The sequence below is a fragment of the Coregonus clupeaformis genome, chromosome 18 (assembly GCF_020615455.1).
Source record: "Coregonus clupeaformis isolate EN_2021a chromosome 18, ASM2061545v1, whole genome shotgun sequence".
Classification (NCBI taxonomy): Eukaryota; Metazoa; Chordata; class Actinopteri; order Salmoniformes; family Salmonidae; genus Coregonus; species Coregonus clupeaformis.
Window position 1 is genome coordinate 36,762,513 of NC_059209.1, and position 12,290 is coordinate 36,774,802.

The following is a 12,290-nucleotide window of genomic DNA, read 5'->3' on the forward strand; positions in this document are numbered from 1 at the left end:
AGAATCAGTATTCAGCCGTATATCATTTAAAACTTTAATCAGGGCCGTTTCAGTGCTGTGGTGAGGTCGGAAACCTGACTGAAATTTGTCTAAGAGACCGCATGAGGTCACAAAATTGCTGAGTTGATTGAAGACAACCTTCTCAATGATCTTGGCTATAAAAGGGAGATTTGATACAGGTCTACAGTTGTTCATTATAGACGCATCCAGTGTTCTCTTTTTTAATAGGGGCTTAATGGCAGCTGTTCTTAGAAACGTTGGGAAAATGCCTGATTGCAGAGAGATATTAACTATTTGCTGTAGGTCCATTGTTATAGAGTTAAAAATTGTTTAAAAAAAAGTCTGATGGCAGTGTGTCGAGACAGCAAGTGGAAGCTTTAAGATGTCGAACTGTTTCTTCTAGGGATTTTTGATCAATTGTATTAAAATGCGACATAATAACCAAGTTGTGTCTTGGTGGTCGTGGTGACGGTACAGAGTCCTTTTTTAGACTGAGCAGTTTTGATGGTCCGTCTTATACTTACAATTTTTTCACTAAAGAAACACGCAAATTCATTACATTTCACAGTGGACATGAGTTCTGATGGTATCTGCTTTATTGGGTTTGTAAGCTTGTCGACCATGACAAATAGAGTGCAGGTATTGTTGATATTCTTGTTGATCATTCCCGATAAATGTTGCTGTCTGTGCACTAAGTTTGACCAGGACCCATAGTGCACTACGTTTGACCAGGACCCATAACCCTCTGGTCAAATGTAGTGCACGATATTTAAGAATAAGTTGCCATATTGAACACACCCACTGCAGGCAGGCTGGCAGGCGACCGACTGCTGTCTTTCTGCTTCTGTTGTCCTGCCATCTGAAGGCAGCTGGACAGCAGTTCTATTTCATATGTCTCAAGTACTGTGGAAGGAGGTGGTAAACTCAATTACTGAAACAGATAGCCCTTCTCAGTGTGCTGACAGAGAGAGAGCGAGGGGGAGGATTGGAGAGGCTGTCTTTCTCAATGCCACGGTCTGGGAGGGATTTTTCCAGGTCCTCACTTTGACATGTGAGGTCCCCATAAGGGACACAATCTAGACACAAACATACACATGCACATGCATGCATGCACACACACACAGACAAACAATCAATAGGTTCCCATGAAAGGTGGTACCAGGAAGTTAGGCAGAGGTCACATATACGCACTCCTGTCTGTCTGACTGTCAGGTGTGGGCCCACGGATGGATACACTCTTAGAAAAAAGGATTTCAAAACGGTTCTTCGGCTGTCCCCATAGGAGAACCCTTTGAAGAACCATTTTGGGTTCTAGGTAGAACCCTCTGTGGAAAGGATTCTACATAGAACCCAAAAGGGTTCTACCTGGAACCAAAAAGGTTTATTCAAAGGGTTCTCCTATGAGGCAGCGGAAGTACCCTTTTAGGTTCTAGATAGCACCTTTTTTTTCTTCTAAAAGTGTAGCGACAGTCTGTCTGTGAGTACACATAGCCTAGATACTGTGACTGCACAAAGAGGGAACGGGCAGAGTGCTAAACACAGGAATGGTCACAATAACAGACCGCTGGTCTGTTATTAAACTGCTATCTCTACATTCTGACTAGCACTTCCAGCCGAGGCAATACATTGAGTTTTAAAGAGACCTCATCTCCTCAAACACTGTTTCTTCCAATGTTTTTGCCCATATGCAGTATTCAAGGAGATATCCAATACTGCGACTGTATCAAACGTTTCAGACTCAATGGAAAGTGGGTTACAGATAATAGATCAATCCCGAAGGTAAACCTCTCTTCTCTCCTCTTCTTCCCTTTCAGAATGCCACACTTCCTGTTTACAGTGCACTGGAGGAAGTGGTCAGAACTGCACATCCTGTGCCCCGCCCTACGTCCTCCAGGAAGGCCAGTGTGTCCCCAGATGTCCCCCAGGCTTCACCATCCAGGATAACACCTGTCAAGGTGGGGAAGACAAGCACACACACACACACACACACACACACACACACACACACACACACCACACACACGCACACACCTCGTTACTATTGACGGCTGCACAACATTACCTGGTAAACCAATACTGTCCACCCCTCACGTTAACTGACACACAGCAGACCCAGTCTGTTACAGAAGACGGACAGTAAACAAGTCTGAAATTGGTATTTGAATGTGAAAAGACTGTAATGCCCTATTTGTGGTGACTCTTTGAAGATAACATTTGATTAACAATTGATTTTAAAAAATGCACACACAGCACTTCTAGCTGTTGTAGAAACAGTTATCCTGGATTTGTTACTTTACTGTTTAGCATGGAAACACTACTGTATGTGAGTTGTCGAAACGATTCATTCTTTTCACATCGAATATCAAAAGGACATTCACTGAGCATTTCCCTGAGGCTGAATCAAAGTTATAGAGGGAAACATTATCATTCTCACCCACTTTATGAACTTGAGAAACAGAATACATTTTAAAAGTTACTGTGGAAAGTAATTTAATTCAGCAGTTCAACATCTCTGGGCAAAGCTTCTCCTTTTAAAGAATATGAGGTACTTAAAGCAAGGGTGTCCCAAATGGCAACATGTTCCCTACATAGTGCACTACTTTAGACCAGACTCTATGACAACCTGTTCCCTACATAGTGCTCTACTTTATACCAGAGCCCTATGACACCCTGTTCCCTACATAGTGCACTACTTTAGACCAGAGCCCTATGACACCCTGTTCCCTACATAGTGCACTACTTTAGACCAGAGCCCTATGACACCCTGTTCCCTACATAGTGCACTACTTTAGACCAGAGCCCTATGACACCCTGTTCCCTACATAGTGCACTACTTTAGACCAGAGCCCTATGACACCCTGTTCCCTACATAGTGCACTACTTTAGACCAGACTCTATGACAACCTGTTCCCTACATAGTGCTCTACTTTATACCAATCAATCAATCAATCAATCAATTTTATTTTATATAGCCCTTCTTACATCAGCTAATATCTCGAAGTGCTGTACAGAAACCCAGCCTAAAACCCCAAACAGCTAGTAATGCAGGTGTAGAAGCACGGTGGCTAGGAAAAACTCCCTAGAAAGGCAAAACCTAGGAAGAAACCTAGAGAGGAACCAGGCTATGAGGGGTGGCCAGTCCTCTTCTGGCTGTGCCGGGTGGAGGTTATAACAGAACCATGCCAAGATGTTCAAAAATGTTCATAAGTGACAAGCTGGTCAAATAATAATCAGGAATAAATCTCAGTTGGCTTTTCATAGCCGATCATTAGAGTTTAAAACAGCAGGTCTGGGACAGGTAGGGGTTCCATAACCGCAGGCAGAACAGTTTAAACTGGAATAGCAGCAAGGCCAGGCGGACTGGGGACAGCAAGGAGTCCACCACGGCGGTGGTCCCGACGTATGGTCCTGGGGCTCAGGTCTCTCAGTTGGCTTTTCATAGCCGATCATTTAGAGTTGAAAACAGCAGGTCTGGGACAGGTAGGGGTTTCGTAGCCGCAGGCAGAACAGTTGAAACTGGAATAGCAGCAAGGCCAAGCGGACTGGGGACAGCAAGGTGTCATCATGCCCGGTAGTCCTGACGTATGGTCCTAGGGCTCAGGTTCTCGAGAAAGAGAGAACGAGAGAATTAGAGAGAGCATACTTAAATTCACACAGGACACTGGATAAGACAGGAGAAGTACTCCAGGTATAACCAACTAACCCCAGCCCCGACACTAAACTACTGCAGCATAAATACTGGAGGCTGAGACAGGAGCGGTCCGGAGACACTGTGGCCCCATCCGAAGAAACCCCGGACAGGGCCAAACAGGAAGGATATAACCCCACCCACTCCGCCAAAAGCACAGCCCCCCGCACCACTAGAGGGATATCCCCAACCACCAACTTACAATCCTGAGACAAGGCCGAGTATAGCCCACAGAGGTCTCCACCACAGCACAAACCAGGCGCCAACCCAGACAGGAAGATCACGTCAGTAACTCAACCCACTCAAGTGACGCCCCTCCCAGGGACGGCATGAAAGAGCACCAGCAAGCCAGTGACTCAGCCCCTGCAACAGGGTTAGAGGCAGAGAACCCCAGTGGAGGGGGGAACCGGCCGGCAGAGACGCAAGGGCTGTTCGTTCGCTCCAGCCTTTCCGTTACCAGAGCCCTATGACACCCTGTTCCCTACATAGTGCACTACTTTAGACCAGAGCCCTATGACACCCTGTTCCCTACATAGTGCACTACTTTAGACCAGAGCCCTATGACACCCTGTTCCCTACATAGTGCACTACTTTAGACCAGAGCCCTATGACACCCTGTTCCCTACATAGTGCACTACTTTAGACCAGAGCCCTATGACACCCTGTTCCCTACATAGTGCACTACTTTAGACCAGAGCCCTATGACACCCTGTTCCCTACATAGTGCACTACTTTAGACCAGAGCCCTATGACACCCTGTTCCCTACATAGTGCACTACTTTATACCAGAGCCCTATGACACCCTGTTCCCTACATAGTGCACTACTTTATACCAGAGCCCTATGACACCCTGTTCCCTACATAGTGCACTACTTTAGACCAGAGCCCTATGACACCCTGTTCCTTATATAGTGCACTACTTTAGACCAGAGCCCTATGACACCCTGTTCCCTACATAGTGCACTACTTTAGACCAGAGCCCTATGACACCCTGTTCCCTACATAGTGCACTACTTTAGACCAGAGCCCTATGACACCCTGTTCCCTACATAGTGCACTACTTTATACCAGAGCCCTATGACACGCTGTTCCCTACATAGTGCACTACTTTAGACCAGAGCCCTATGACACCCTGTTCCCTACATAGTGCACTACTTTAGACCAGAGCCCTATGACACCCTGTTCCCTACATAGTGCACTACTTTAGACCAGAGCCCTATGACACCCTATTCCCTATATAGTGCACTACTTTAGACCAGAGCCCTATGACACCCTGTTCCCTATATAGTGCACTACTTTTTGGGCTAAATAAGTAATAGGGTGCTATTTGGGACAGATCCCTACTCACCGGCTTTAACAGCTCGCTGGGCTTCCTCCACAGACTCCTTCCTTTAATGGAATTAGCAGAAGGGTGCGATGAGGAGCCATTCATTAGCAACGCCTCGTTTACCATCTTTAAACCTGCAGGGAGTCGACCCTTCAGCGACCAACCGTCTTCAGGTCTCCTACTGAGTCTCTGCTGTCGGTCCTCCGTCTGCAGTTTACTGTAGAAGTGGAACAGCATTGTCTTTACACGATGTTGTGTTCTTTGAGGGAAGTTGGTGTAGTTTTCTGAGCAACCAACAGACGCCCTCCTCCTCCTCCTCTCCTCACCGCCTCCCCTGACGTCTTCCCCTCCCAGGGTGCCACCCGTCCTGCCAGGAGTGTAGCGGGCCGTCCCAGGCTGACTGTGTGTCCTGCCCCCCCCTGGCCAACTTCCACAACGGGTACTGCACTACCAGCTGTCCTGAGGGACAGTTCCTACACCCCAAAGGATACTGCCAGGGTAAGTGAGTGTGTGTTAGTTTGTGTGTGTGTGTGTTTGTGTGTATGTGTCTGTGTGTGTGTGTGTGTGGGGGGTCAAGATATCAAGAAATTACTGAAGGAGTTTCTAAGTAATTAAAAACGTCCCTGTGGAAATGTATTTGTTTAGGAACTTTAAGACAATCCCCTGGAAAATGTCTTTGTTTAGGAACTTTAAGACAATCCCCTGGAGAAATGTATTTGTTTAGGAACTTTAAGACAATCCCCTGGAGAAATGTCTTTGTTTAGGAACTTTAAGACAATCCCCTGGATAAATGTCTTTGTTTAGGAACTTTAAGACAATCCCCTGGAGAAATGTATTTGTTTAGGAACTTTAAGAGAATCCCCTGGAGAAATGTCTTTGTTTAGGAAACTTTTCAAGGACTACTTGAAGATACATGATGATCAAAGTTAGTTTAGTCATAAACAATATCCACTGTCCCTTGCCATTCACATGAAAACTGTCACTGAGCATGGTTACATGCACACAATAATATGATTATTGTGGATAGATTATAATAATAGTTTGTTTAAAACGTTTACATCTTTACATGACGAACCCTAATAATCCTCCTCACATGGACACATCTGAAATCAGCTACTGGATTTCACATGACTGGGAATACAGAAATGCATCTGTTGGTCACAGATACCTTTAAAAAAATGGTAGGGCCGTGGATCAGAAAACCAGTCAGTATCTGGTGTGACCACAATTTGCCTCATGCAGCGCGACACATCTCCTTTGCATAGAGTTGATCGGCTGTTGATTGTGGCCTGTGGAATGTTGTCCCACTCCTCTTCAATGGCTGTGCGAAGTTGCTGGATATTGGCGGTAACTGGAACACGGTGTCGTACACATCGATCCAGAGCATCCCAAACATGCTCAATGGGTGACATGTCTGGTAAGTATGCAGGCCATGGAAGAACTGGGTCATTTTCATCTTCCAGGAATTGTGTACAGATTCTTGAGACATGGGACACGAGATCCTGAGGCCCATTGTTGTGCCATTCATCCGCCACCATCACCTCATGTTTCAGCATGACAATGCACGGCCCCAGGTCCAGTCAGTTCCAGACCCTGGTGAGGACGACGAGCATACAGATGAGCTTCCCTGAGATGGTTTCTGACAGTTTCTGCAGAAATTCTTCGGTTGTGCAAACCCACAGTTTCATCATCTGTCCGGGTGGCTGGTCTCAGACGATCCCTCAGGTGAAGAAGCCGGATGTGGAGGTCCTGGGCTGGCGTGGTTACACATGGTCTGCAGTTTTGAAGCCAGTTGGACGTTCTGCCAAATTCTCTAAAACGACGTTGGAGGCGGCTTATGGTAGAGAAATTAACATTCAATTCTCTGGCAACAGCTCTGGTGGACATTCCTGCATTCAGCATGCCAATTGCACTCTCCCTCAAAACTTGAGACAACTGTGGCATTGTGTTGTGTGACAAAACTTCACATTTTAGAGTGAGTGGCCTTTTATTGTCCCCAGCACAAGGTTCTAGATATTAATTACATTTACATTTACGTCATTTAGCAGACGCTCTTATCCAGAGCGACTTACAAATTGGTGCATTCACCCTATAGCCAGTGGGATAACCACTTTCCATTTATTTATTTAAATTTTTTTTTTGGGGGTAGAAGGATTACTTTATCCTATCCCAGGTATTCCTTAAAGAGGTGGGGTTTCAAATGTCTCCGGAAGGTGGTGAGTGACTCCGCTGTCCTGGCGTCGTGAGGGAGCTTGTTCCACCATTGGGGTGCCAGAGCAGCGAGCAGTTTTGACTGGGCTGAGCGGGAACTATGCTTCCGCAGAGGAAGGGGAGCCAGCAGGCCAGAGGTGGATGAACGCAATGCCCTCGTTTGGGTGTAGGGACTGATCAGAGCCTGAAGGTACGGAGGTGCCGTTCCCCTCACTGCTCCATAGGCAAGCACCATGGTCTTGTAACGGATGCGAGCTTCAACTGGAAGCCAGTGGAGTGTGCGGAGGAGTGGGGTGACGTGAGAGAACTTGGGAAGGTTGAACACCAGACGGGCTGCGGCATTCTGGATGAGTTGTAGGGGTTTAATGGCACAGGCAGGGAGCCCAGCCAACAGCGAGTTGCAGTAATCCAGACGGGAGATGACAAGTGCCTGGATTAGGACCTGTGCCGCTTCCTGTGTAAGGCAGGGTCGTACTCTCCGAATGTTGTAGAGCATGAACCTGCAGGATCGGGTCACCGCCTTGATGTTAGCGGAGAACGACAGGGTGTTGTCCAGGGTCACGCCAAGGCTCTTCGCACTCTGGGAGGAGGACACAACGGAGTTGTCAACCGTGATGGCGAGATCATGGAACGGGCAGTCCTTCCCCGGGAGGAAGAGCAGCTCCGTCTTGCCAGGGTTCAGCTTGAGGTGGTGATCCATCATCCATACTGATATGTCTGCCAGACATGCAGAGATGCGATTCGCCACCTGGTTATCAGAAGGGGGGAAAGGAGAAGATTAGTTGTGTATCGTCAGCGTAGCAATGATAGGAGAGGCCATGTGAGGATATGACAGAGCCAAGTGACTTGGTGTATAGGGAGAAAAGGAGAGGGCCTAGAACTGAGCCCTGGGGGACACCAGTGGTGAGAGCACGTGGTGCGGAGACAGCTTCTCGCCACGCCACTTGGTAGGAGCGACCGGTCAGGTAGGACGCAATCCAGGAGTGAGCCGCGCCGGAGATGCCCAGCTCGGAGAGGGTGGAGAGGAGGATCTGATGGTTCACAGTATCAAAGGCAGCAGACAGGTCTAGAAGGACAAGAGCAGAGGAGAGAGAGTTAGCTTTAGCAGTGCGGAGAGCCTCCGTGACACAGAGAAGAGCAATCTCAGTTGAATGACCAGTCCTGAAACCTGACTGGTTGGATCAAGAAGGTCATTCTGAGAGAGATAGCAAGAGAGTTGGCTAAAGACGGCACGCTCAATAGTTTTGGAAAGAAAAGAAAGAAGGGATACTGGTCTGTAGTTGTTGACATCAGTGGGATCGAGTGTTGGTTTTTTGAGAAGGGGAGCAACTCTCGCTCTCTTGAAGACGGAAGGGACATAGCCAGCGGTCAAGGATGAGTTGATCAGCGAGGTGAGGTAGGGGAGAAGGTCACCGGAGATGGTCTGGAGAAGAGAGGAGGGGATGGGGTCAAGCGGGCAGGTTGTTGGGCGGCCTGCAGTCACTAGTCGCAAGATTTTATCTGGAGAGAGAGGGGAGAAAGAAGTCAAAGCATAGGGTAGGGCAGTGTGAGCAGGACCAGAAGTGTCATTAGACATAACAAACGAGGATCGGATGTCGTCAACCTTCTTTTCAAAGTGGTTGACGAAGTCCTCCACAGAGAGGGAGGAGGGGTGGGGGGGGGTGGGGGGGAGGATTCAGTAGTGAGGAGAATGTGGCAAAGAGCTTCCTAGGGTTAGAGGCAGATGCTTGGAATTTAGAGTGGTAGAAAGTGGCCTTAGCAGCAGAAACAGATGAAGAAAATGTAGAGAGGAGGGAGTGAAAAGATGCCAGGTCGGCAGGGAGTTTAGTTTTCTTCCATTTCCGCTCAGCTGCCCGGAGCTCTGTTCTGTGAGCTCGCAATGAGTCATCAAGCCACGGAGCTGGAGGGAGGACCGAGCCGGCCGGGAGGATAGGGGACACAGGGAGTCAAAGGATGCAGAAAGGGAGGAGAGGAGGGTTGAGGAGGCAGAATCAGGAGATTGGAGGGAGAAGGATTGAGCAGAGGGAAGAGATGATAGGATGGAAGAGGAGAGAGTAGTGGGAGAGAGAGACCGAAGGTTGCGGCGGCGCGTTACCATCTGTGTAGGGGCAGAGTGAGTAGTGTTGGAGGAGAGCGAGAGAGAAAAGGATACAAAGTAGTGGTCGGAGACATGGAGGGGAGTTGCAGTGAGATTAGTAGAAGAGCAACATCTAGTAAAGATGAAGTCAAGCGTATTGCCTGCCTTGTGAGTAGGGGGACGGTGAGAGGGTGAGGTCAAAAGAGGAGAGGAGTGGAAAGAAGGAGGCAGAGAGAAATGAGTCAAATGTAGACGTAGGGAGGTTGAAATCCCCCAAAACTGTGAAGGGTGAGCCATCCTCAGGAAAGGAACTTATCAAGGCGTCAAGCTCATTGATGAACTCTCCAAGGGAACCTGGAGGGCGATAGATGACAAGGATATTAAGCTTAAATGGGCTAGTGACTGTGACAGCATGGAATTCAAATGAGGAGATAGACAGATGGGTTAGGGGAAAAATTGAGAATGACCACTTGGGAGAGATGAGGATTCCTGTGCCACCACCCCTCTGACCAGATCCTGTTTAATCAGCATCTTGATATGCCACAACTGTCAGGTGGATGGATTACAGTGGGGAAAAAAAGTATTTAGTCAGCCACCAATTGTGCAAGTTCTCCCACTTAAAGAGATGAGAGAGGCCTGTAATTTTCATCATAGGTACACGTCAACTATGACAGACAAAATGAGAAAAAAAAATCCAGAAAATCACATTGTAGGATTTTTAATGAATTTATTTGCAAATTATGGTGGAAAATAAGTATTTGGTCAATAACAAAAGTTTCTCAATACTTTGTTATATACCCTTTGTTGGCAATGACACAGGTCAAACGTTTTCTGTAAGTCTTCACAAGGTTTTCACACACTGTTGCTGGTATTTTGGCCCATTCCTCCATGCAGATCTCCTCTAGAGCAGTGATGTTTTGGGGCTGTCGCTGGGCAACACGGACTTTCAACTCCCTCCAAAGATTTTCTATGGGGTTGAGATCTGGAGACTGGCAAGGCCACTACAGGACCTTGAAATGCTTCTTACGAAGCCACTCCTTCGTTGCCCGGGCGGTGTGTTTGGGATCATTGTCATGCTGAAAGACCCAGCCACGTTTCATCTTCAATGCCCTTGCTGATGGAAGGAGGTTTTCACTAAAAATCTCACGATACATGGCCCCATTCATTCTTTCCTTTACACGGATCAGTCGTCCTGGTCCCTTTGCAGAAAAACAGCCCCAAAGCATGATGTTTCCACCCCCATGCTTCACAGTAGGTATGGTGTTCTTTGGATGCAACTCAGCATTCTTTGTCCTCCAAACACGACGAGTTGAGTTTTTACCAAAAAGTTCTATTTTGGTTTCATCTGACCATATGACATTCTCCCAATCCTCTTCTGGATCATCCAAATGCACTCTAGCAAACTTCAGACGGGCCTGGACATGTACTGGCTTAAGCAGGGGGACACGTCTGGCACTGCAGGATTTGAGTCCCTGGCGGCGTAGTGTGTTACTGATGGTAGGCTTTGTTACTTTGGTCCCAGCTCTCTGCAGGTCATTCACTATGTCCCCCCGTGTGGTTCTGGGATTTTTTGCTCACCGTTCTTGTGATCATTTTGACCCCACGGGGTGAGATCTTACGTGGAGCCCCAGATCGAGGGAGATTATCAGTGGTCTTGTATGTCTTCCATTTCATAATAATTGCTCCCACAGTTGATTTCTTCAAACCAAGCTGCTTACCTATTGCAGATTCAGTCTTCCCAGCCTGGTGCAGGTCTACAATTTTGTTTCTGGTGTCCTTTGACAGCTCTTTGGTCTTGACCATAGTGGAGTTTGGAGTGTGACTGTTTGAGGTTGTGGACAGGTGTCTTTTATACTGATAACAAGTTCAAACAGGTGCCATTAATACAGGTAACGAGTGGAGGACAGAGGAGCCTCTTAAAGAAGAAGTTACAGGTCTGTGAGAGCCAGAAATCTTGCTTGTTTGTAGGTGACCAAATACTTATTTTCCACCATAATTTGCAAATAAATTCATTAAAAATCCTACAATGTGATTTTCTGGATTTTTTTCTCTCAATTTGTCTGTCATAGTTGACGTGTACCTATGATGAAAATTACAGGCCTCTCTCATCTTTTTAAGTGGGAGAACTTGCACAATTGGTGGCTGACTAAATACTTTTTTTCCCCACTGTATCTTGGCAAAGGAGAAATGCTCACTAATAGGGATGTAAACAAATTTGTGCACAACATTTTTGAGAAAAAAGCTTTTTGTGGGTATTGGAATATTCCTGGGATCTTTTATTTAAACATTGGACCAACACTTTACATGTTGTTGTTCAGTGCACTTCTAAGACACATACATTCAGTTGTCCGAACTCACTTCACTCACTCTGAAGAGGGCGGCTCGCTCAGCTGGTGCTAGCACATCAAATACACAGCTGGAACGCCAATTAAGGTGTTTACATGTGCTAACAGGACGGGTAGCCTATTCTCTCTCTCGCTCTCTCTCTCTCTGTCTATATATATGATGCTTTAGAAGATGTCAACTAAGCACATGCTATATGTTTTGTTCTGTCATGCCAGTTGACCCTCTGACTTAATTATTTCATTCCAAGTCATCATCTCATCTCTATAGAGCTGCTGTCTGACTAAATCACTATTTTAGTAGTTCTTCAAAGTAAATAAGGCAGACTTTTATGACTGCTGAACACCAACTATCAAATCACTTAGATCATGTATTTTCAGGTAGAGATACCTCGCTAAGCAACAGCTGCTCTCTGTATCACCTCACGATCACGCATTCTTCTGTCTCTTCCGTAGCACACGTATAATAAAAACAGACCGGACAAGTAGATGTGCAATGGATTATGGTCATTGTAGTTAATTACCACATTTTATGCGCTAAATTATGTAGAATATTGGCCTGTTGGAAACTACAACTCCCAACTACATCGCACAGTTGAAGCTGGATCTGATTTATCTCTAGAGAAACTGTGCAATGTGCACATT

The 12,290-nt window shown here is 46.7% G+C and overlaps 1 protein-coding gene across 1 annotated transcript in view; it reads left to right on the forward strand.

Moving 5' to 3' along the window:
• The window catches only part of fras1 (Fraser extracellular matrix complex subunit 1), a 339,766-nt gene that overhangs the window by 188,266 nt on the left and 139,210 nt on the right, over positions 1-12,290 (forward strand). Inside the window, exons 18-19 of the mRNA XM_045226860.1 lie at positions 1,815-1,955; positions 5,370-5,513. Coding sequence (XP_045082795.1) covers positions 1,815-1,955; positions 5,370-5,513 — 285 coding nt within the window. The remainder of the gene's footprint in view (positions 1-1,814; positions 1,956-5,369; positions 5,514-12,290) is intronic.